At 36.2% G+C, this 25,132-nt stretch overlaps 2 protein-coding genes and 1 long non-coding RNA gene across 11 annotated transcripts in view; 1 reads left to right on the top strand and 2 right to left on the bottom strand.

The window, feature by feature from the left end:
- Pur-alpha (Purine-rich binding protein-alpha) overlaps nucleotides 1–1,706 on the bottom strand; it is a 368,289-nt gene extending 366,583 nt beyond the window's left edge. The window contains exons 1-3 of one of the 7 annotated variants that reach the window (XR_011443487.1): nucleotides 1,102–1,677; nucleotides 955–1,034; nucleotides 802–888 (exon numbers count right to left, since the gene is read on the bottom strand). Coding sequence is in view for 1 of the 7 variants with exons in the window: in XM_070282334.1 (XP_070138435.1) it covers nucleotides 1,102–1,105 (4 nt within the window). In the remaining 6 variants the exon portion in view is untranslated. Of the gene's footprint in view, nucleotides 1–801; nucleotides 889–954; nucleotides 1,035–1,101 lie in introns of those variants that run through there. The other 6 variants (XM_043213388.2, XM_043213385.2, XM_043213387.2 and 3 more) reach the window with 6 other exon arrangements.
- A 292-nt stretch (nucleotides 1,707–1,998) lies between these two features.
- Tdg (Thymine DNA glycosylase) overlaps nucleotides 1,999–25,132 on the top strand; it is a 48,862-nt gene continuing 25,728 nt past the window's right edge. Inside the window, exons 1-4 of one of the 3 annotated variants that reach the window (XM_043213465.2) lie at nucleotides 1,999–2,137; nucleotides 10,153–10,961; nucleotides 11,082–11,781; nucleotides 13,443–13,997. In XM_043213465.2, the coding sequence (XP_043069400.1) occupies nucleotides 10,295–10,961; nucleotides 11,082–11,781; nucleotides 13,443–13,997 (1,922 nt within the window). In that variant the 5' untranslated portion in view covers nucleotides 1,999–2,137; nucleotides 10,153–10,294. Of the gene's footprint in view, nucleotides 2,138–10,152; nucleotides 11,782–13,442; nucleotides 13,998–25,132 lie in introns of those variants that run through there. The other 2 variants (XM_043213464.2, XM_070282331.1) reach the window with 2 other exon arrangements.
- Nucleotides 19,791–20,422, bottom strand: LOC108132107 (uncharacterized). The gene is made up of 3 exons (XR_006246423.2): nucleotides 20,157–20,422; nucleotides 19,979–20,089; nucleotides 19,791–19,924 (listed from the first exon to the last, which is right to left on the bottom strand). It is a non-coding gene; the product is annotated as an uncharacterized lncRNA (long non-coding RNA).

The following is a 25,132-nucleotide window of genomic DNA, read 5'->3' as shown; positions in this document are numbered from 1 at the left end:
CTACATCAAAAGTATACATAAACCGAGCTGGAACCTCAACGCATGTTGGGTAAAAATTTGGGCTTAAACGGTTCAGAACTTTTCAAGTCTATAAATGATGTAGATACGAACAGAGCATTTTTATATATATAGATATCTTGAAAGGGGCGTTACAAAAGGGGTGGTCAAACTAACATAAAAAATATATATGAAATTCAATTACAATCGTCTATTATAAATATTCTAGGAATCAGACTAAAAATCTAAAAATCAAAAAATCAAAGACTATTTGCCCATAGCTTTAAGGGGGCGGAACGGAACGCGTGGTCCGAAATTCAGGCATAATATTTAAGACATATCTGCAAAGTTTCAAGCCTCTATCTTCAAAATTAGAATTGATGCCAACAAACCGATTTTTTGCCCATAGTGCACCGTCGAAATGAGAATTACCGTCGTATAACCGTCGTCACTGGATTGCCCGATCGCAACGCTCCTTGTATATTGTACCAGCGTACGGGTCGTCACAATAATGAACATACCCTAAATTTCCCGAAATACGCCTATTGAAAAAGTTGCAAGATGATCTTGCGTTGGGGCTTCTCGAAAGTATGTACATAAATTCCTCAAAAGTTTTGAAAAAAAGAAAAATGTAGATTTTATTGAATAATGTTGATGAAGGACTTCTGAAAAAGATGCTTAAATCTTAAGGTTTTGGAATATTGTACACACACACCTTCTTTCCAGGTGTTGATTCCGGGAAAATATGTAGTTCAAATATATTATATACATATATGTATATTATTTTAATACCTATATATTACATATTTAATATTATTATATATTGTAGTATGCATATCACATAATGAAAACAATTGGCCAATACATAAGTTAATCTTTTTGGTCCCCAAGCTGAAATAAAAAAATAAGTTAGACGCATTCTTTCCAGAAAGCCGCACGATTCCTCTTGCTAATTACATTATTGTGACTATGTACATACATACATATGTATATGCGCATACATATATGTAAGTACATACATACATAAGTGAGACTTTCTAAATTAAAACAGAAAAACATACATATGAAACAGTAGCATTACGAAAATTTCAATATTATACGTACCCATTTTTACTTTTTAGTAATTTTAAAAGCATCAGATGTTATCTATTTAGACTCTTTAGTCATATGTAAATCCGATCGACCCAGCGAGGAAAATCAAAGTTTTCACATAGACAAGAACGTACTATACAATTATGTATATATTTTCGCCTATGAACGTTTCTTTAAATGGGTAAATGCTTTATTTATTTTATGTACATGTACATAAGAGCTTTACACCTATATTTGATTTGGGTGCGCGGTAAGTTAAGTTTGGGACAAGCTTAAATCATAAACTTTAATAATTTTCGTGAAAAATATTCGATACTAAACATGAATAAATCCCTATTTATTAATGAACATACATTGAACAAATCGTTAAACATTTTACAAAAAATATGTATTTTCTTTCCATGTTTATTAGATTTGTATTAAGTAAATTCTCATACTTCAGAAAATAATTGTTTCACTTCAATTACTTCATCATATTTTCAATTTTAAATATTTTCACCTTTTTAATATTCATGAAAATACACACTGCGCCTGACAAACTTGGTGCGTTTTCGTTCCAAACCCACCCGAATTCTGACGAAACATGTTGGAATCGCGCCCGCGTTTTTAACCGCCAGGTTCGATCGAACTCTCCTTGTCTCTTTCGCACGAAAGGCTGCAGAAAAAACGCGCGCGACTTTTCGTGTGTTGAAAAACGTAAAAAAATGGATTTCCGCGCGAAATTTCTCAACACTGGCACTCGTCATAGAGCTTTTAAGCTCTCAAACAAATGGTGCTAACGCGCTAGAGATTTTCTCATAACACCTCTACTAACTGGGAACGGAAAACGTATCTGTTCCCTGTTCCGTTCCGTATGTTTGTATTTCGACCGTTTTTCGAAAATAAAGCTTAAAATAAACTGCACAAGAGTCGTAAAAGCTTTTTTCGGATGTCTTTCTATTTGCGGCTTTATTGCGGTTCGTTCGTGTTTATCGTGTATACTGAAAGTAAAAAATTATCATAAATCTTATTCTTACTTTTGTTTTGATTGCGCGTCTGCGTCTGTCATGTAAGAGTCCAGTTTTTTATTGCAATTAACAGTATAATCCTTATTTCAAAAATTATATGTTTATATGTACCATATAAAAACTATGTATGTACTATGTATTTAAAAAAAAAATTCTAAAATACGGATATTAAGAATAGAGCTTCCAGCAAGAAGTTTACTCTTTGCAAAAATAATAAGTAACAAAATGCCTAAATGTGTGAGTTTCCCCCTAAACCATGTCAGTAACCAAGTTTTTCTCGTTCTCTTTTCAAAGTGATAGATATATTTTTACATATGTACATACATATGTATATGTTCGAAAATCCTTAAGAACTTTTAGATATAAATACATATGAATGTAAAAGTCAAATGTGCAAACCGAAAACTGCCAAGCATAACACATATGTATATACATTCGAATATATTAGAATGTGCATATGTGTGCATACATATGAACATAAGTATGCATACATGACATGCAAAGGCTGAAAAAAAGAAATCGTTAGGGATTCCTGTTTTATTTTTAAACATTCATAAAACACAAAATAAAACTCCTAAAAGTATAATTTTCATTTGTATATAAAAAAAAAATTGTAAGATAAACACACATACATACTATCAAATTATTTAAATATACATACATACATATGTAGACAGAAATGCACTTTCGCTTTGAAGAGAAATACATACATACATATGTAGGTATGTACATGCTGTTGCATTTTTCGAAAAACTAAACCTTCATTGTGTCTAGAGGTTTAGGTGAGTATAGAATTGAAGTATATACGTGTATACGTATATATAGTATATACGTATGTTCATATAAACATACATACATACTTACATATGTATGTGTTTGCCTAAGATTCAGAGGTCGAGTATTTCCTTCATATTCTACATATGTACATACATATATCCCGATCGAATGCATGACAACTAATAATATTTAATTTATTATTTAATATTCAATATTTAATAAAAGTAAATTTCAATAAATTTCAAAAAAAGATATTTTAAGCAAGCTTTTTGATGCCAAATCCTTTCTATTCCTCATGTACATATACATACATATGTATGTACCTTGAAAACTAAATAAGCCGCTTCGGCCGATTTTAAGATGTCAGAGATAATCTTAGAAATATAAAAAATAAATAATGATATATAAATATATACATTTTAAATATAATATTATCATTTATAGATATACATTAATAAATCTGAAATCTTCGTATTCCATACTGGCTTGTTCCATTTTTGAACGCGGGGATCTAGGAGACTAAGCGATTTGGAACAATCTGTCCGATTTGGAACTTTGGGCTCCTATGGTATACACGAAGATCAAACTCATATTTAAATTGTTTTTCAATTTTTAAATCTATTTGAGTATACATTTTATATATACTATAAAAACATAACTTAAAAATTTGTTTCGACTATTGAAATACGACAAGACGACACGAAAAGAGACTATCATGTGCTTTCGCTAGTATTTCAGGTACTAGTTTCTTGGGAACCTAAAAATTCCACGCGAATTTGCTCAGTCTTAAGGTCAGGAAAATTAGTTTTATCCGCCCTCACATTATCCACCAACTCGGTGCATTCCCCTGATCTAAAATATTGCCAACTCAAATGCACATGTCCGTCTTGAAGAGGTTATTTTTTTAACACTTTAATTTTTTTTATAAAATTTAATTGATAATTATTATTCTTTCTACCGATTTTTTTTTTTAAATTATTATTTTTTAAATTTTAAATATTAATTTATGCGTGTTCCTCCTGAAGATGATGTAAAAGGATCCGCTCTTAATACTGCTGATAGTGTAGCTGGTTGTTTTTTCTGCCGCTGATGTTGTTTTTCTACTCGGTGGACCTGCCGCAGACATTGGTCCCGCCGTATAAAAGCCAAAGACTTTGGCTGTCGTTGTTCCCATGAACTCGAATTTTTTTCCTCGATATTTGTCCTCGAACTCGACGTATGTATATTATTTTTAATATATATATTTCCGGTTTTTTTTTTCGGAAAAACATTTTTTTAGTGAAATCTTATTTTTGATTTTCCACAACTGTAATCAGGATCTTTCCCTACACAAGTTGTGGTTTTAACTCCATGCGCCAAATCGCTTTGGAGATCCGATGGCTGAATTCCAGCCCAAAGATTTTTCATAAACATTCCGATGTAAGGCCTCAAACATTAATGCGATAACAAAAAAACGCACTTATTTCTCGATGGTAATTCTCAATTTCTGTGTCCCTTACCACTTGGGGGGAAAAAACAGAGGACTACGATTTTACACTGAGCTCTTTTATGTCCAGTTCGCAGCCATCTTAGCTACGGTGGACTGAGTGGGTCAATGCACATCTGGCCACTATTTAGATGCCAATTTTAATAGGAGCCCCAAAATAGGTTGAGAATACTCCATAATCCTTTTTATACCCTTGCAGAGGGTATTATAATTTTGGTCAAAAGTGTGCAACGCAGTGAAGGAGACATCTCTGACCCTATAAAGTCTTGATCAGGATCACCTCCCGAGTTGATAAAAGCATGTCCGTCTGTCTGTTTCTACGCAAACTAGTCTCTTAGTTTTAAAGCTATCGTCTTGAAACTTTGCACACACCCTTCTTTCCTTTGCACGTAGTATATAAGTCGAAACGGCTCGGATCGGCCGACTATATCCTATAGCTGCCATATAACTGATTGATCGGAAATGGTATAACATTGGCATTTTTAGAGTTAGAGAGTTCAAGTTAGAGTTAGAAAGTTATTTTCATGCCAAATTTCATAAGGATCGGCTGACTACATCTTATAGCTGCCATATAACTGAACAATGGAAAATTACCCAACTTTCGTGTTTTTGAAGATAGAAAGCTGAAACTTGATCCAGCTGAAGCTGAAGTTGATCCAACCTACCAAATTTCATTAGGATCGGCTGACTATATCTTATAGCTGCCATATAACTGAACGATCGGAAATGACCCAACCGAGAATTGGGGGGGGTTCCCCTTAAGTTAGAGGTCCAGCGGATGAGTTCTGCGCAGCCGCCGCTGCAGGAGAGGAGAGAGTGGTCGGCAGGTCGCCAACTCGTTGGGGTGGTTGTGTAGTCTCTGGATATACTCGCTGCTGCTTCTCTGGATCTCCTCCTCCACCCATGGGAAGCCAAGTACCTCGTGAATTGTCTGGTTGTCGTGGTAGACGTGGGCCCCAGTGGCGATACGGGGGGCTCTATTTTAAAACGTCTGGATAGTCTGAATATTAGTCTTGCTGGTCGTGCCCCAAAGTTGGATCCCGTATGTCCAAATTGGCCGAATAATCGCCTTGTAGATTAGGATTTTCGATTTTCTTATTTCACATTGCTTTTGCTTTAAATGGGAAAAGTATTCAGGATAAATTTGATTATTTGAATGGCTGCCTCATCCCCGATGTGTGACTTTGGGTTGCTAAAGTTCTAGTTAGAACGTCGGTTACCGATTTTTAACTCTGAAATATTTTCTGAAAGTGTCTAGCAATCTTCGCTCCATATCTTGTAAAGTTTGGAAAAATTCTCAGTTATCTCTTTAATCCTGTTCAGTAATGACTACTGATAACCATTTAACTGATTTAAAAAAAAAAAGTTTAATACATAAGAGAAATTCAGGGAAAGTTTTAGGTTGAGATTAAGAGAAGTAGGTGAAAAATCGAATTAATAATCCTGGTGTCTTAATGAAAATTGCCACTCAAGAATTGAGCGTGCTGGCGACAAGATAAATAGCTAGAAACTTAACCGGGAGATCGGCAAGAAAGAAGAGAGAAGTTCATAATTTGCGATGCCGGAGATGTAAAAGGGATCGCATATTGCCCATCCTACCTTTGATCACATAGAGCAAAGCTCTAGTGAACCCTTTCAACACCCTACAACCTCGGAGTCATAAGCTCAGTTTAAACATTAGATAATGAACCTTACATAATTTAGTTTAATTGTAAAGGTGTAGAAAACAAAATTCGGTTAAAGCTAAGAGTATATAACATAACATAACATTACCATTCTTCCTACTTTTTGGTATTCGAACAAAAGTATTAAGCTATGCGGGAAAAAAGATTATATACAATTTAGAGAAAATGCATATAGGCCATTCAGAGAAAGTAAATATATATAATGGCGGGGTTCATAAGTAAATATTATAATAACAAGAAGCTCTAGAGTGCGTGAAAATAAAATTATAAAGTTAAGGTATATAAATCATGTTTTAGTCGTAATAAAATAATCATAATCATACCAGTTATAGGTCGGTTATAGTGAAGGTATGAAATAAAACCAAAATACAAATTCTATGAATAATTATAAAATTTAAATAAGCCAATAAAAGAAAATCAAATATTATTGGGTTAAAGTTTTGTGATATTATTACTTTGTTAGGGTATTATGTTAATAAGATCAACTAAAATTCATGTTAGATTGGTTCATGCTTGTTTTGTTTTGGTAAATAATTAAATGAACCACTCACTGCATAGTCATCGGGGAAAGATCGATCTCCGCTTAGGTTCGCTCTAAAGAATTAGTGTTTTTTATAGCAATGTTATTTAAAGAACTGACTTACGAAATAAAAATAAACGATTTAAATAAACAACAAAGCCGAAAAAATAAATCGGTATATTTTATAACTTAGAAATAAGTAAGATTTTATTTCTTTTTCACTTCTGTATGAACGTATGGTTTGGTTTCATGTATGTATGGTTTCACTTCTTTTTACTAAATGTATGTTTAGACCTTTTCTTGAATTTTTTCCCTTAAGGTTTTTTCCCCACTTTAGCCGAATTTATTGTATTTTTCTAAATTCTAAATTTAAATAAAACAAATTTAAATTTGATGGAACAACAATCAACATCAAATTTAAATAAAACAGAAACATGTGACAGAAATAAACATACAAGTATTAGTGTTGGCTGTAGTTCAGGTAATAAAACGATAATGTGAAGAAAAAAATCGCCATGGGTTAAACTCATCAGCCTTATACTTAGCGGAACACGTGCTTCCACCTGCTCTGACTAGACTGCTGCCTTAAACCATTATATGGTTAATTTTCCGGTACCATGTGGTTAGGTATGGGGGGTGCTGGGGGTGCTTTGTGTTGGCCGCAATAAATCTTAAAACGGCCACAATAAGTACCCTGGATATAATAAGTAAATGATTTTAATATTCACTTGACAACTTTCAGCGGGATAAACACAATTAAAACAAGAAAGGAAAGCTAACTTCGGGCGGAGCCGAAGTTTATATACCCTTGCAGTTTAAACCGGATATATATCGCAAACATCGGATATAGTTGGCCGATCCTTATGGGAATATGAATATATAATCCAATTTATTACAATACAAAATCTAAAAAAAGTCTGAAGCTTCTATCTTCAAAAATACGACAGTTGATATTTCTACCAAATACCATTTCCGATCGTTCAGTTATATGGCAGCTATAGGATATAGTCGTCGATCCTTACGAAATTTGGCATGTCGTATTATTTTGCCAAAAATAGCGCTCGTGTAACATTTGAACTCTCAAACTTTAAAAACACCGAAGTTATACCATTTCCGATCAATCAGTTATATGGCAGCTACAGGATATAGTTGGCCGATCCGGGCCGTTCCGACTTATATACTGCGTGCAAAGGAAAGAAGGATGTGTGCAAAGTTTCAAGTCGATAGCTTTAAAACTGAGAGACTAGTTCGCGTAGAAACAGACAGACAGACGGACAGACGGACATGCTCATATCAACTCAGGAGGTGATCCTGATCAAGAATATATATACTTTATAGGGTCGGAAATGTCTCCTTCACTGCGTTGCACACTTTTGACCAAAATTATAATACCCTCTGCAAGGGTATAAATATCATGCTGGCTCGCCTAACGGGTCGTGGCCAATCAACGGACTCCTTTTATGCTCCGATTTCGACCTTCTCTTTTCGATTGCAATTACGTTTGTCTCGGCGCAAAAACCTAAACTTTGTATACGTACAAATAATAAAAAACCGACACCTCCGAATGTTCGGCAACTTAGGGGGTTATTTAATAAAAAATAAGATAGAAAAGCTAACTTCGGACGGAGCCCAAGTTGATATACCCTTGCAGCTAAAACCGGATATACATACATATCGTATGTATCCTTATAAGAATATGATAATAAAACCAAGCTTCTATCTTCAAAAATACCAAAGTTGGTATTTCTACCAAATACCATTTCCGATCGTTCTTTTATATGGCAGCTATAAGATATAGTCGATATATTATATTATTATTATTATTATATGAAATTTGGCATGTGGTATTATTTTGCCAAAAATAGCTTTCGGGTAAAATTTGAACTCATTAACTCTAAAAAAACCAAAGTTATACCATTTTCGATCAATCAGCTATATGGCAGCTATAGGATATAGTCGGCCGATCCGGGCCGTTCCGGGCCGTTCCGACTTATATACTGCGTGCAAAGGAAAGAAGGATGCAAAGTTTCAAGTCGATAACTTTAAAACTGAGAGACTACTTTGCGTAGAAACAGACAGCTCATATCAACTCAGGAGGTAAATATATCAAGAATATATAAATCAAGAATATATATACTTTATAGGCTCGGAGATGTCTCCTTCACTCCGTTGCACACTTTTGGACAAAATTATAATACTCTCTGCAAGTGTAGAAAAATGGATTATAAATTTTCTATCCCGGAGTGTACTGAAGTGTTAACTTAAAGCAAGTCTGATCTCCACGACAGTTTCGAATGAAAAGAAGGTTACAGGAAAGGAAAAAAAAGATCAGCTTATATAGCAGCTTTTAAAGGCTTGCCTGATGCACCTGATAATGCGTCCCGGAAATTGGGCAACTCCAAAAATAGTACGGCTTAAAAGTTCATTCACTAAATATCAATCAACTGCCACATAAAACAACGCTTGGCTTAACCGATATTTTTTTATAATCAATACGTTAGTTGTTTTTTATAAATTTTCTAAACGACTCTTCAGCAGGGTTTGCATTTACTACTCCGTAGTAGCGAGACGCGTAGAAATATTGCTCTGCTATTGCTACCGCCCACTTATTTAACTAGAAGTTGTTAATTTTAATTTTTTGTTTCTCAATAATCTAAATATTAAATATTATTACTTATTATTATTAATTATTACCTAAAACCTTTTTTTCTGCTATTGCTATAGCTATAGCAGAGCAGAAAAGTTGTTCCATATAACTGTTGCACTGTGTAATCAATGTGTTAATCCTCTGCTTTAAATGTGTTTACATTGGCTGACATTAGGGATCACTTAGAGGACTGTGTGAACTGATCTGGATAGGAAATTATTCAACGCTTAGAGGATCTTTGTGTTTACGTTGGCAGACATTAGGGCTCACTTGGCGGTAGGAATACTTTAGAGGCGTACTTGACAGAAATAGCTGACAACGGATTTATCTCGGGTCTAGACAGCTCGTCTGGAAATTAGGGTTGGCTCAAAGAATAGACATAATTACGAAATTCAGTAGCAGCAGAGGGCCGGCACAATTGGTTCGCCCACTTTTCGAACAAAATATGACGTAACGGCCTCTAAAAGGTAGCGAACATGAATTTCAGTACTGCCAGGTACTTTCTGCTATTTCCTATTAATACCAATTCATTAAAATCATACCAATGTATTGAATGACCACTGCTATAAAATAAAAAGTGTATGTAATGTTTTTGAGTACACCCAACTACTGTACAGTACTGTGAAGCTACAAATGAATGTATTCATGCGGATTTCCATCATAAATATTAAAATATTTAATAACTCTTAAATATAACACTTTAACATTTACATTTATATCTACACCTATTTCTTAAGCTTAAGTGGTCTTTTACTAAATTTAAGAAGTTAACAAATCTATTGCAAAACTTTTGTTCGAAACTGTAATTCTCTCTGCAAAAGTATACACCAAAAATACATTACTTATTGAAGTATTTGTATAAAAATATATACAAATATACAAAATAATATACAAATATAAAAAATATACAAATAAAATAAAAAATTATTATTATTTTTCAGAAAACATTCGAAAAATCTGCTTAATATTGTGAGAGAATATATGGGATGTCTAAAAGAGATCTAAGCATTTATTGGTGTTAAAATCTTTGAACATTTCGAAAATTTCAAACGATTCCCTGAATGGCCGTGAAATATTAAGGAGATGCAAGTGGAAAGTAAATACATCCCACTGATATGTAGTTCCTTTTCGAAAACATACAAGATAACTTCATTTGTATTTATAATAAGATCAACACAGGCTTCTCCAAAAATAAATTTTGGTCAAGTTCAAGAACTGAAAAACTCCATCGTCATTGTAATGGCTTTGAATGTGGATAAAACTCTGGCCACGACAGTACATATAGCGCCACATATAACATCACAATCGAATAATTTAAACAGTGCCGTCGAATGTATGAACAGTCAACAACACAAACTATCCACCTTAAATAAACTTACCACTTTTCAGGATGAAGAAGTTGACAATCCTACCGATGATTCCGGCTTGGATCAAGCCAGAACTGCGTCAGATGAATCTAATAAGTTTGAAGATTCTAAACAGCCTTTGGCTGTCAACAGTACAAATTCAAAAATCATGTTACTTGTGGATAGTCTAGACAAAAAAGAAGCACAAAAATTATCGACTTATAATACCGATAGTTATTTGGCTCCTGAGCAGGCCCTGGTTACAAGTGTAGAGTTAGTGGTCCCAGCGTCTGCGTCCCTAATGTCCTCATCGGATGAGTGTAAGCCTGACGACGTTTCGGATTTGTCTTCATCAGAAATCGGTACCAAGGGACATCATGCAGGTGAACTTTACGCTTCGAGAGGTTCGTGTGATTCAACGAGAATATTTACAAACGATAAAAACGATGGTTGTGCAAATAACTCCTCTAATTTGGATGTACGAATTACTAATAATGTACCATCTTCTAATATTTTGCTGCCAGATCGGAGGGCTTCGATATGGACCCCACATAATGAGCAGTCAAGACAAATAAACATAGGGTCGTCGACAGAGGAGCCTCTAACTGTGAATAGCAACCATCTCTACCAACAACAAAATCGCCATTCGAATCAAATTGAGAAAGAAAGATGTGAAACTACAGGATTTCCTCAAGGTCATCCCATGCCATTAAATATTCATGGAACTGCTATTCAACGACAGTATATGTCAGCAGAGGTTCATCCAATCATTGAAGGACAGTCTCATATTAACTTTTATGCACAAATGATGCAGCAACACCATTCTCAAAATCACCGTCAACACCAGAGCAATGAAGTCCTTCCCTCCAATACTTCCAGAAACCAACATTCAACGTATGCAATCTATGACCCTCATTATCAAAATTCCACAATGTTTGCAAACCAACAAAATAATCATCAGCAAATCCAAAACGTCCTAACGCATCATAATTTAAGTTGCCACAGCGCAATCGATCAATCGGATACACTTTCCCACCCACAGCAGATTCAACACACACAACCGCAAATACAACCACATCAACATCAAAACCAACAGCAACTGCAAGAGCATCATCTACAACCTCTCGAACAGCAACACCATCAACGACAACATCAAATTCATGAAAATTATCATGAATTAATAATGGAAGATTTTCACGAGGAGCAAAGTTCTGCCTTCAAACTGTAAGCTTTAATTTTTTAATAACTTTAGGATTAAAACGGCGGCCTAAACTTTATATGTTGTTAACAACTCAATAAACAAGAAAGGAAAGCTTACTTCGGGCGAAGCCGAAGTTTATATACCCTTGCAGTTAAAACCGGATATGTATCGCAAACATCGGATATAGTTGGCCGATCCTTATGGAAATATGAATATATAATCCAATTTATTACAATACAAAATCTAAAAAAAGTCCTAAACTTCTATCTTCAATCATACCAAAGTTGGTATTTCTACCAAAAACCATTTCCGATCGTTCAGTTATATGGCAGCTATAAGATAGTCAGTCGGTCGATTGTTATGAAATTTGGTAGGTCGGATTAACTGACCAAAAATAAAATCTGCACCAAGTTCCAGCTTTCTATCTTCAAAAACACGAAAGTTGGGTCGTTTCCGATCGTTCAGTTATATATATATGGCAGCTATAGATTATAGTCGTCCGATCCTTATGAAATTTGTCATGTCGTAATGTTCTGTTAAAAAATAGCTCTCGTGTCAAATTTGAGCTATAACAAGAAAGCAAAGCTAACTTCGGTCGGAGCCGAAGTTGATATACCCTTGCAGTTAAAACCGGATATATATCGCAAACATCGGATATAGTTGGCCGATCCTTATGGATCGATTACATCGTTGGCCGATTACATCATAATAAAACAAATTAAATACAATAAAAAATCTTAAAAAAAGTCCCAAGCTTCTATCTTCAAAAATACGAAAGTTGATTTTTCTACCAAATACCATTTCCGATCGTTCAGTTATATGGCAGCTATAGGATATAGTCGGCCGATCCTAATGAAATTTGGTAGGTTGGACCAACTGACCAAAAATAGAATCTGTACTAAGTTCCAGCTATCTATCTTCAAAAACACGAAAGTTGGGTCATTTCCGATCGTTCCGTAATATGGCAGCTATAAGATATAGTCGGCCGGTCCTTATGAAATTTAGCATGTCGTAATGTTTTGCGCAATATATAAGTTGGAATGGATCTTATAGCTGCCATATAACTGATTGGTCGGAAATTCTGTAACTTTGGTGTTTTAAGAGTTAGAGAGTTCGGATGAGTGCTATGTTTTGGCAAAATAATACGACTATATCTTATAGCTGCCATATAACTGTTTGATCGGAAATGCTGTAACTTTGTTGTTTTTAGAGATAGAGAGTTAAGATTTTCCCTGAATGTCTGCCCTTATGTCTGTTGATACGCAAACTCTCAGTTTTAAAGCTATTGGCTTAAAAATTTGTACCCGTCTTTCTTTCAGTACAGTACATAAGTCGAAAGGGCTGGAATCGGCCAACTACATACTAAGGCTGTATCTAACTTAACGTCACGGTTTGTGGTCACGGGGGGGAGGGGGTCAAAAATGTCTGAAATTCGCGTCACGCAATATATGGACGGCCCCTATAGGAAATCATTTTGGTTACGATTTTTACATATCATAAATAATATTCGATAGCTGCGTTATATATCCAATCCAATATAAATCTCAACATAAACTAACACAACTTCAAGGGTAGAACAAGGCGTATATGGTAAAACATAATAGACATGTATCCAAATAAGCTTTTTTCCGCCTAATACTTGTTTATTGTAAGTTCTAGATTGAAATTAAAACACTTTTTGCAGAACACTCTCTCCAAACAACGTAAAACCGGAAAACCAGGATGATGGTTACGAAACCAGCGCCGGTGATGTTTTGACACCAAGTTCCCATAGTTCCTCTACCCATTCTGTCACGCCACAGCATCAAATGCAACATCTGAACGTAAAGATTATATCACAAAACGTACAAAATTTAAACATGGTCAACGTATCAAATGGGAATCAGAAAACGGTTATTGCCTCTCAGAAACATTTTGAAGACGTTTGCTCTGGAACCTCCAATCACGCACCTGGCGTTGATTCATATAGTTTTATTTGTCAAGACAGTCATATAAATACTGTTCCTGCAGTTGGATCAGCTAATTTTGTCCCTGGATCAGTTCCGATTTTGGCATCAAACGGAAGCTTCGAATGCCGAAAAGGTGAAATATACGAACATCACGATAATCTTTTGCAAGAGTTAGGTACGGCGCAATGCGACATGACTTCCAAACCAGTACCCAAAAAAAGAGGTCGAAAAAAAAAACTACCTAGTGTCGGATCAGGTGGTATGATGTTGGCAAAAATAATATCCCATGAGTAAGTATTTAACTTAAAATTTAAAATGGTTTCCAAACATACGTTCCGTGTGGATACGTGTGGAAAAATTCAAAAATGCCAAAATCATTATCGTTGCTTTTTTTACGTTTAAAACCCTTGCAGATGGTATTATAATATTGTCCAAAACTTTGGAACGCTTAAAATAGTGTATTTTAAGCTTTATAGGGTCTGAGATGTCACCAAAATTATAATACTCTCGGCAAGGGTATAATGAATTCCTTATTGCCTAATAAATTTATATTATATCTTGCTCGGCTATGCTCTTATTACCCTTTGTAAATAATCTAGATCAGTGGTGGGCAAACTCTCATTTTCCATAAGTAGTACGCGTGCATAGGGTCGGAAATTCTGCCGCAGCGCTCTCTGGAAGCTCTCTCATTTTGCCTCATTTGATAGCCCAAACTTTAAAATTAAAATGTTTGCACTCAGAAAAATGTTTTTCAGAAATTGGGTTAGAACAAGTTTTTTCCATAGAAAACATAGAAAGGGAATCGTAGTTTTGTTTAAGAACTGTTGCTAGGAAACCTTTCTTTAAAATAAAATACACTGTTTTAAGGCTCATTCAAACTTTTGATTTAACGAAAAATGAAATAAAAAACTAAGTTTTTTTTGCTCATTGAATGCTCTGCTCTCATTGTGTTTTGCTGCTAAGCATACACACAAATATTAATCATGTGTGCGTTTTGCGCTGATGTAGATGCATATCGGCATATTTTGACAAGGGATGCCAATACGCCCTCTTCGGATCAACTTTAGGCTTGACTCTTTTCACAATCAACTCCGGTCAGTAAGGGAAGGAATATTCAAACTGGATAATACTCTTTCAGTCAGCTCTTCCAGAATTTGTCTGCGATCTGACCTGCAAGATAAAAACTTTTACCAAGTAGAATACGAATGTTCTCTACTCTATTCGAAGCCGTGGTGCTTGTCGACCTCTCAAACAGCTTGGACTTCCAAACTCGTAACGAATACTCCCCATCGCTTATCGGGGCGTCTTTCCACGTTGGGTTCCAGTACTCTAAAGAAATCGATTCCATTGTTTGTGAACGATAGCGCGTGGATCGGTCATAATACCCTCGGTTGACTGTCTATCTCTGGGTTCTCCGGTGTCGCTCGTTTGGGCTCGTATAGCCCGCGACTCTAGCCTTGGGTGCTAGGTAGGCGACTTCAAGCGTAGGTAGGCGATTATTTTTATACTGGCATCTTCAACAACATGTCATTGAATATATGATGTGTCAAGCCTATATATTGATGGGTATGCGTAGTCCCTCGATGTGCTAAAGCAGATGAAATATAGACATGGCCACACTCATAATGGTTATTTTCGTAGCTTGTTTCCCACCCTTGCTCGGGCCCCACCACATACCTAAAACTCATTCTCGTTTAGATTCACTTGACATCTCTACTGGGCACTTGGGCTCGAAACCTTTATGTCGATGTTTTTCTCGGACCTTTACTACTAAGCGTGTCGTTTCGTTTTCAGATTCGCTTCTGTAAAACCAGTCGTCCACATATGTCGCCGATGCGCTGGTGCTGGTGTTTTGATTGAGAGTTCTAAACTCTAAAAAGAGTTGCTTCTTTCTGCCTGGTGTGCTCTCTTTCTCTTTTCTTTAATTGAAATCTTTTTTGCGTCGGTTTCTCTCCTCTGACCCTCGCGTAAATCTTCTTGGTGCAAAAACGGATCTCCAGCTTAGCTTGTTTGGTGTACAAACTCCTGCCTGCAGGCAGATAAAACCGGATGATACGAGGATAGACCACTTTATGGTGCTAAGCAGGGACTTAATGTACGTACAGAGAGTGCGGCCCGACTAGACATTGCAAAGCTAAAGACATTGCGATAACGCAGAGGGCGGCCCGATCTAGACATTGCGGAGCTAAAACTCTCTAGAGATAGGCCCGTTGAAGTGGAGTGGCGGAGTTTTCTCTGTCGTCTTGCGATCAACTAGGCGATTTGTACATGATTTGTACAAGCCCAATTCATTGCATTAAGTGAAGAAATGCATCGTTAGTGCTATCCGAATTATTAAAGTCTTCCAGACCCGACACTGGGCTGAATGTTAATTGCGCGTAGTTGCCTGAACCCTTATATGCGAATTAAATTTGTCCGAGAGTTCGAGTCATTCATTCACATGAGCCGGTGATTACTAAACATTCTGTGGAGAAACTCTAAGGAGACGTCATAATATTTGTCGTCAGGTCCAATTAACGCACAGTCTCCAAGGGTGACTCACGAGGACAGGACCGTAGCTGCCGAAGGTTCTCCACTCGACTTATGAATGGGTTTTTGTCAACCCACTGGAGAATGGTGAACGGAACTCAAGCCACTCTGCAGAACCTCCACTAAAAGCTTGGAAAGTCCTGGCGAACGACTCATCTAAATTGGGATCGGAAGCAGCGTTAACCAGCGTTGAGCTTGCAGGCAATAAATTGGAGCGCCGATTAATTTCCTGGTCCATGATAAAACCGGCCTCCCTCGCCGCATCGTTGAAGTTGACGCGCAGATCGCTCCTGAGCTCCGCAACATGTAACTCAGCCAGCGCCTTGTGCGTGTCTCCGGAAATGTCTCCACCGCTTTTAAAGACAAGGAATCCTTGGAGATCGTCAAAAAGGACAATAGCTTTTTGGCTCAGAAAGAGCTTCCTTTCAGGAGATGCAGACTCAACAAACGGATTTTCATTTTCTCAACAATAAATTTATTTTAGTTTGTTTATCGATAGTTCACGACCCACGGTGCAACTGCTATATAAAGGGGTAACGATTGTAGTAATCTGCAAATAACGGTACGTCTGTTTCTACGCAATCATGTCTCTCAGTTTTAAAGCTGTCGACTTAAAACTTTTCCCACATCATTCTTTCCTTTGCACGCAGTAGATATGTCGGAACGGCCGGGATCGGCCGACTATATACTAAATCTGCTGTCTAACTGATTGATCGGATATGGCAAAACTCTTAGATTTATATTTTGTTTTTTTAAAGAGTGTTTTTAGAGTTCAAGAGTTGGGACTTACTATGGCTTCTATATTTGACAAAAAAAAAAAAACCAACTACCAAATTTCATAAAGATCGGCCGACTATATCCTATATCCTATATTTCGTGTTTTTAAAGATAAAAGGTTGGACTTTAGCCATGTCCGTCTGTCCGTATGAACGCGTGGATCTCAGAGACTATAAAACATTGAGCTATAGTATTTGCATCAATGTAAATAATATAGTATCAAATTTCATTTTTCATATAAACGTGTTCACATTTTAAACGCGTGGATAGCGGAGAATATAAGAGATAGTTACAGTTATATAGGAGTTATAGCCTTTTTATTCCGGTGCCCTACCGATTTTCTGAAGTGATTTTTACCTCGAGCAAAAAAGTATGTAAACAATTTTTTGCAATTTTTTCCATTCCTTTAAACTTTAGTTTATAATTGGGCAGTAGAGATTAGTTCTGGGTATAATGCAGTCGGGAAATTGGACTACACCCGTCCTTTCTTATTTTCCCTAAAGTGGTTACCTCGATATTTAAATAAAATACGGTATTTGGCACTATTTGGTCATTTCTGTGCTACAACGTATATTTAGTATATTTAGCAGGGGTGCCCAAGCTCTGCATACGGGAGAGGAAACTCCCATGCCAATGCAAAAAATCACCAATACTTTTGTGCAAATATTTTTTTTCTATTCATTGGTGCACTGAAACATTCACAAGGGATTTAAAAAAAATCAATATAATAAAAAATACATTTTATTATAGCAAATAAAAAAGGGCCTCTATTTTTTACAACAGCTTATTATTAAACTATGACAAATAATGCAAAGCTTTTTACTTAAAAAAAAATTCGGCGAAAAAAAATTTATCGCTTAAGGTCGACCATTTTGGCACAAACAAAAACAAGAATGAATTTCTAGCAGTGAAAAGTTTTTGGCACTCCAACAACAAAATTCATTCGGATTAGCACGATTGAGGAGAATAGAGAAAACACGAAAAATTTTTATTGTAATTGCCCTTTGCCTATGCTGGGAGCAACGAAGCATGTATCTGTATGCATATCTGGAAGCATATCTGTATGCATGAAAATTTGCAAAAATAAATGAGCAGCGAGAGCGATGGGATGAGCACCACTGCTCTAAAGTTACCAGCTGCTAAGAAAAATTAAAGTTTGCCATGCCAATTTTTGATCGTTGAGTTAAGCTTTTGACAAGTCAGGCTCATAGCTGGTAAATAATGTATTAATTTTTCGGAAAATGGCCATCGTTTTCATTCACAAAGCTTGTCTCTCTTCATTTGCAATGCTTATTTATTTTCTTTTAGACTATACTCTTAACTTATAATTAATCAGTAAATATGGTATTTGAAATTAAACCTAACTTATCTCCGACACGGCCTTCCTGACTATAACACGTCCTCGTGTTGCTCTGCATAGACAAGACTTATCATAACACATTATTATCAATATCCTATATTACTCATCTTATTTCTACGATTAAAAAATTCAATTATTCTATAAAACAAATTTAATTGCACCTCTTGTGCCTTCAAGTTTGACGTGATAACACTTCTCAAATTCTCTAGAGTACAAGCTCTCTTCCGTTCAAACCCAACCACTTGGATGTCCATCAGAGATTAGCTTAGCAGGATAACTTTCTTCTCTTTTACATGTTTTGGAGTACACGCTCTCTTCCGCTCAAGCTCAATCCTCTGGTTATCAATTCAATTATCATCAAAACATCATTTCAGCAGGCTTCTCACACACAAATCAGAGTACTACACTCAAAATAAAATTAACCCTAAGATTGAGAAATTCGCCCTATTTTTGTCTTCAACGGCACCGCACCATAAAATTTAGGGTAAATTTTTCTAAAATAATGGCGTTTCCTTTCAAAAATGTAAAGCAAATTGCCCTTAAAATAAGAAAAAATTTTCAAAAAAATAGAAAAAAATTTCTTAAATTTAGGGTAAATTTTTCTAAAATTAATGGCGTTTCCTTTCTAAAATCTAAGGCCAATTTCCCTAAAAAGAAGAAAAAAATTTCTAAAAAATAGAAAAAAATTTCTTAAATTTAGGGTTTGTTTTTCTAGGTTTTAGAAAGTACTTTTCTAAAACTAAGGAAAAAATGTCTTGATTTTATGGCGATTTTTTCTAAGCCCCAGGGCAAGGCGCCCTAAAATTAAGATAACCCTTTCTACAATATATACAAATATTTCTTAAATTAAAGGTGACCTTTTCTAAATTCTAGAAATTTTATTTCTACATTTTACATTACATATTACATCATACATTTACATATTTTTACATTATTTTTACATTTACATTTGTTTTCTTTGATAGCTCTCTTCAGTTCTTACATTCACATAACACTTTATTTATGGTATATAATAAATTTGACCCTCGAATCTTGAATTGTATACTTGACTTATAAATTTCCAGTAGCACCATGTTTTCTCTTTTGGTGGGGACTAGAATAGCGTGAATCATTTGCGTCCTTTTTATCTGTGGAAAATAACGTCAATTAATATTGCGATATAAATATATTAATATACTATTTAATTGTGAATGTTTTAAAACATCTTTTAAGGTAGTGTAATTATTGCCTTTTTACCTTCGCTTTGTTGAGGGAATGTTTTTAGTACGATAAAACTCAGGACTTCCTTTTAACGAAATGAGAGAAAAAATTGCCACAATCTAAGAATTTATTCAATAAATGCATTAAATAAAACAAAATTAATGTATAAAAAATATTACCAATTTGTCTTCACAACTCTGCTTAAGAATGGGCAATTCCTCCTAAGCTAAGTGTAGCTACACTTGTATCGTCCTTAAAAAAGAAACTTTTGCGCCACTCAAAAGTAAGATCAAATTTTGCGTTTGCAAGGCTAAGCTTCACCTCTTCACTATTAAACATCAGCCATATTACCTGAAAATGTATTTGGGAAATTATTTTTAACCTTTGAAGTGGGGCGTAATTTACCAGTTGATAACTTTTTCTCCTTAGCCTTCAAATGATAAATTTTGCCATATGCAGCAGACCTTCTGGCTTTTTTCCGATGTTAAGATCTATCATGTCTTTCCACAATTAGCTCTAGATTAATTTAATTAGTAATTAAATTAAATTATTTATGAAATTAGTAACGTTTTTAGTAACTTACCAGCGAAAAAAAAGAAAAGGCTTCTCAGTTTATCTTTTTCAGCAAGGAATCAATTAGCACTTTTTAAATAAACTTTTTAATAAACTTGTAATGTCAACATCTTAGAGATAGTTTAAATATCGTTACATTATTTCTTAACATGATTTTTTGTATTTAACATGTTAAAACTTTATACATAAAATATAATATAGATCAGTCTGCATTTATCTGCCCGTGCTCTGCCACACACACAGTATAAGTGTGTGAAACGTCATGACGCGTCATGCTTAGAGCCTACTTTCTGCTTTCTGCTATACTAATACTAATGCGTTAAAATCATATCAATGTATTGGGTGCCGACCACGGACAGAGATAAAATATAAAAAAAATTCTATATTAAACAAAATATTTCTATTTTCTAGGGTTACCTAAATTAAAAGGTAACACTGTGCATTTTTAGAAAGGAATATCTATATTGTAGAAACAGTTTTCTATTTTTTAGGGTTAGTATCTTTTTAAGAAAGAAATTTCTATATTGTAGAAACAGTTTTCTATTTTATAGGGTTAGTATCTTTTATGGTAAGCCTTTCTATTATTAAGAAAATATTTCCTGAAAATAAGTCATAATTTGCCTTAATTATAGAAAAATTTTCTTGATTTTAGGGCGATTTCAGATTATGGCGACTATTTCTATATTTTAGAAAAACTTCTTTGATTTAAAAAATTTTTCTTGTTTTCAGAAAATTTTTTCTAGAAACTACAAATTTTTTCTTGTATTTAGAAAAAATTAAGTTTTATGGCGAATTTCTAAATTTAAGGGTAAATTTTATTTTGAGTGTACGTTCTCTTCTACATAAAAATCTCTCTGCACCCCTCTTGGGTCACAGATCTCTTGTTTACACGCACTACTTTTTGCCGTCATCAAGCTCTCCCGCTAATTCTAATGTCTCTCGATCTTTAGGCAAGCATTCGTTTGGTGCCGCTCTTCGCTTTTCAGTAATGCTTTTTATCCAATCTTGCCTTATCATACTGAGCATTCTTACTTATTACTTCCTTAGCCTCCTTTCTAGCCTTATTCAGATCTACTCGCTCTTCCTCATTTACAGTTAGCATTCCCAGGGGCCTCGCTTCTTTGCCAATCAACTCTAATGGACTATGGTTAGTTACACGGTTCATGGTACAGTTTATTGCCAATTGTACTTCGCCCAATGACTCTTGTCATGTTCGTTCACTCGTCTCTACAGCCGTTAGCATGCCCTTTAGCACACTCATGACACGCTCCACCTGGCCATTTGCTCTACTGGCACCCGTTGCTACTACATGGAGGTCAATTTTGTTATTGGAACAGAATTTTCGAAACTCGCTACTTGTAAAGCATCTGCCTTGGTCCGCTATTATTCTGTTAGGAACACCAAATACTGATATTGCAGACTTTACTGACTGTATGCAATTCACCGTGTCCAAGTTCCAGGTGTGGTACAGGTAAACAAACTTGGTTAAGGCATCAATCAATCAATTTGAACGATCACATAATCCTTCTCGTCCTTTTTCCCGCTTAATTTCCCACTAATATCTATGTGTACCGTATGCCACGGTATCTCTACCTTGGGAATGGGATGTAACTCTGATTGTATTTTACCTGACACTGAATTTGACAATTTACATGTCACACAATTTTCTACAAATCTTCGCACGTATTTTGACATTCCATCGAACCAGTATTGCTCGTAAATCTTATCTGGGGTTTTTTGCCACCCCAAGTGTATTATAGCTTCATGAACATGATTAACGACTGACCACCTGAATGCCCTGGGTACGACTGGCAAGCATCGTGCCCTGGGTACGACTGGCAAGCATCGTGTTTTCCCATTTCTTTGAATTTTACGATGCAGCAAACTATTTCTAATTTCATAAGAATTTTCTATTTCCTTCTGCATTTCATCACTATTTAAATCGGTCATTATTTGCGATATGTCTTGATCACGCTTCTGTTCGGATATAAGCCAGTTGTGGGTTATATTTGCCAAGTCAACTCGTACCTCCACTACCTTACTCAAACTTTCCTGCTCTACTATAGTGACGGGATTCCTAGACAAGCAGTCAACGTGAGCCATTTGGCTCCCCTTCTTGTATTCCACCTGGAATTCGTATGCTTGTAGAAATGACCACCAACGATGAACCCGCGGTGTCAATGCCGCTTTCTTTTGACTTGCTTTTACAGAATTACAATCCGTATATACTGGGGACTTTCTGCCGCTTAAATAATGTCGGAAATTTCTGATCGCGTTGTACACCGCTAATGTTTCGAGTTCATACGAGAGATATTTTGATTCAGGTATTGTCGTGCCTTTACTGTTGTACTCAATTACACGGCGCTGACCATCTACCATGTGTAATAGCATAGCGCCATACCCATTGGCGCTAGCATCCGTATGCAGCTCTATTGGTAAGTTGGGATCGAATATGGTCAACACGGGGTCACTAGTTAGCACCTTTATAATCTTTTTACGAATTTCCTCATGCTTTTCTTTCCAGTCAAATTCGTTCATCTTTGATGTTAGCAAATATAGAGGCTTCATTACTTCTGAGAAATGAGGGACAAATTTCCTAAAGTAAGATGGTAAACCTATGAACTTTCTAGTTTGTGTGACTGAAACTGGTTTTGGCATTTGGGTTAGTGCTTGTATTTTTCGGGAATTGGGTTTTAGCTCACCATCTCTTATAAGAAAAACTAAGTACTCTATCTCTGTTTGAAGAAATTTGCACTTTCTAATGTTAAAGGAAAAGCCTGACTTTGATAATACGCTTAGTACTGTTTCTAATCTGTCAAATGCTTCCTCTATAGTACTAGAAACAATTAATACGTCATCAATGTAGACTACTGCGTATTTATTAACCAAGCTCGAACTATGGCACGTTGAAAGACAGAAGAAGCGTTTTTGAGGCCGAAGGGCATGGCTAAAAATTCATATTGACCCTCTGGGGTCACGAATGCAGTTCGCTCGACCGAATCGGGGTGAATTGGCACCTGATAGAAGCCGCTGGCCATGTCTAGAATAGAGAAATATTTACCGCCTCGCAGGCGATCTATTTGGTCTGATATTAATGGCAAGGGGTATCTATCTGACACAGTATTTGCGTTGAGTTCTCGATAATCTATGCATAGTCTATCACTGCCGTCCTTCTTTTTTACTAGTAACATTGGACTAGAGAAAGGGGAGCTACTTGGTCGAATTACGTTGGATTCTAGCATTTGCTGAATCTTCTCTCTCACTATTTCTTTCTCACCCTCGCTAAGACGATATGGTCGTCTCTGTACCGTTTTGTTTACGTCTACTAAACGTCTACTTACGTATACTAGTTACGTTAACCTAAGGAACCTGTAGTTAATCGTCTGTTTGGAATGCCATCAACAAGAAATTTGGAATATTTGGCCAATATGTCGTTTAATATTAACTTATCACTATTACTTAACTCCACATTAACATTACATCATTGTTTACAGATAATACGGTTTGAGTTCTGTAGATATCGAATCTATCTCTTTCTAAAGTTACTCCAAAACCAAGCTCAAAAATGTCTTGTCCAATTATCATATCATATTTAAGGCACTTATTATCTACTACGTGAAATAACAATTCAAAATTAAATCTAGAGACTTGTATGGTGGACAGAATTTGCATATTGCTCTTGACAACGTTGTCGCCTATGCCTTTCAAAACAACCATGTTATGGATTCTTTTACCAGCCAGCTTCGCGCCGACTGTTTCTTTTACCAAAGAGCATTCTGATCCCGAATCAAAGAAAAATGGAAACTTCTCACCAAATTGAATTGCTGTCCCGTTAGGCTGATGTACTGCGCACATGTCTACTCTTCTTTAGGTGCTGCTTCGGCTCGCTGTTGCTGTTCCCCTCGTATACACTGATGCGATGTGTCCAACGCCGCCACACTTGAAACAAGTTACTGTTGATCTCTCTCTCACCGTTGTTCTGTTATTGCTATGTCCTGGTCTAGTCTCGTTTCGCTCGTCTGTTCTCCTCTTGCAACATTCCATTGCCTTATGTCCAAGTTTCCCGCAATTATGGCATCTAATCGGCGTCTGGATTTTGAACCTCTTCTTTTCGGGTCCCTCTGATCCAGAAAATTATACATTTCTGCTGAACGTGTGCGCCTTGAGTTGTTGTTGCAGTTCAGCACGCGTTTTTATGTTTGTGTTGAACGCTACACGCTGCAGTCTAGGGTCAATTTGGGATGCATGAGCCAAGACTAGGGATATAGCAATCTCCTCATGGGTCATTGATTTCCACTTGGTCAATAATGATGTAATTAGTCGACTGGAATACACCGAGAGGCATTCATTTGCATTGGGACGACCCTTGAGCATGTTGAGCAATACTGCCGCCGGCATCTCGTTGCCTTCGTAGCGTTCCATGAACAATTCTCGGAATTGCGACCAGCTCACTCCAGGAAATCAAATTTGCGACAGCCACTGCGATGCACTACCGAGCAGCGTTTTGCTTAGCGTCATCACCAAGGATGCACCTTCTTGTGGATGTTCACTTAGAATCATATCCGCCGCACCATGCTGCCGCGTCGGCTTTTGCAGCTTCGGGGTTGAATGTCGGTAACATCGCGGATGCGGCGCGCGTGTCAGGCTGCGGCGTTGCTTTTAGTAGTTCAGTTATCACTCTATTTTGTGATTCTAATAGCCTGCGCCAGCTATTTTCCGAGTTATCTTGTAGGGGCGGTGATCCCACTTCTGATGTCCGGAAATGGCCATCGTTTTCCTCTGTCATCTCGTATTTTTCAACGCGAGTCGCAATGATCTTTTGCACGTCCGTTCACTTCAGAGGGCTATTCTTTATTGCCTTCCCTCTCCTCTTCCTCCTTTCCATCATTGCGCCACGCTCAACAGGGCTTTACTCTCTTTCCCCACCGCGCTCTCATTCACAAAGCTTGTCTCTCTTTATTTGCAATGCTTATTTATTTCCTCTTA

Source organism: Drosophila bipectinata, chromosome 4 (genome assembly GCF_030179905.1).
Source record: "Drosophila bipectinata strain 14024-0381.07 chromosome 4, DbipHiC1v2, whole genome shotgun sequence".
Classification (NCBI taxonomy): domain Eukaryota; kingdom Metazoa; phylum Arthropoda; class Insecta; order Diptera; family Drosophilidae; genus Drosophila; species Drosophila bipectinata.
Note: the sequence above shows the minus strand (reverse complement) of the source record. Positions and strands in the feature narration are given on the sequence as shown.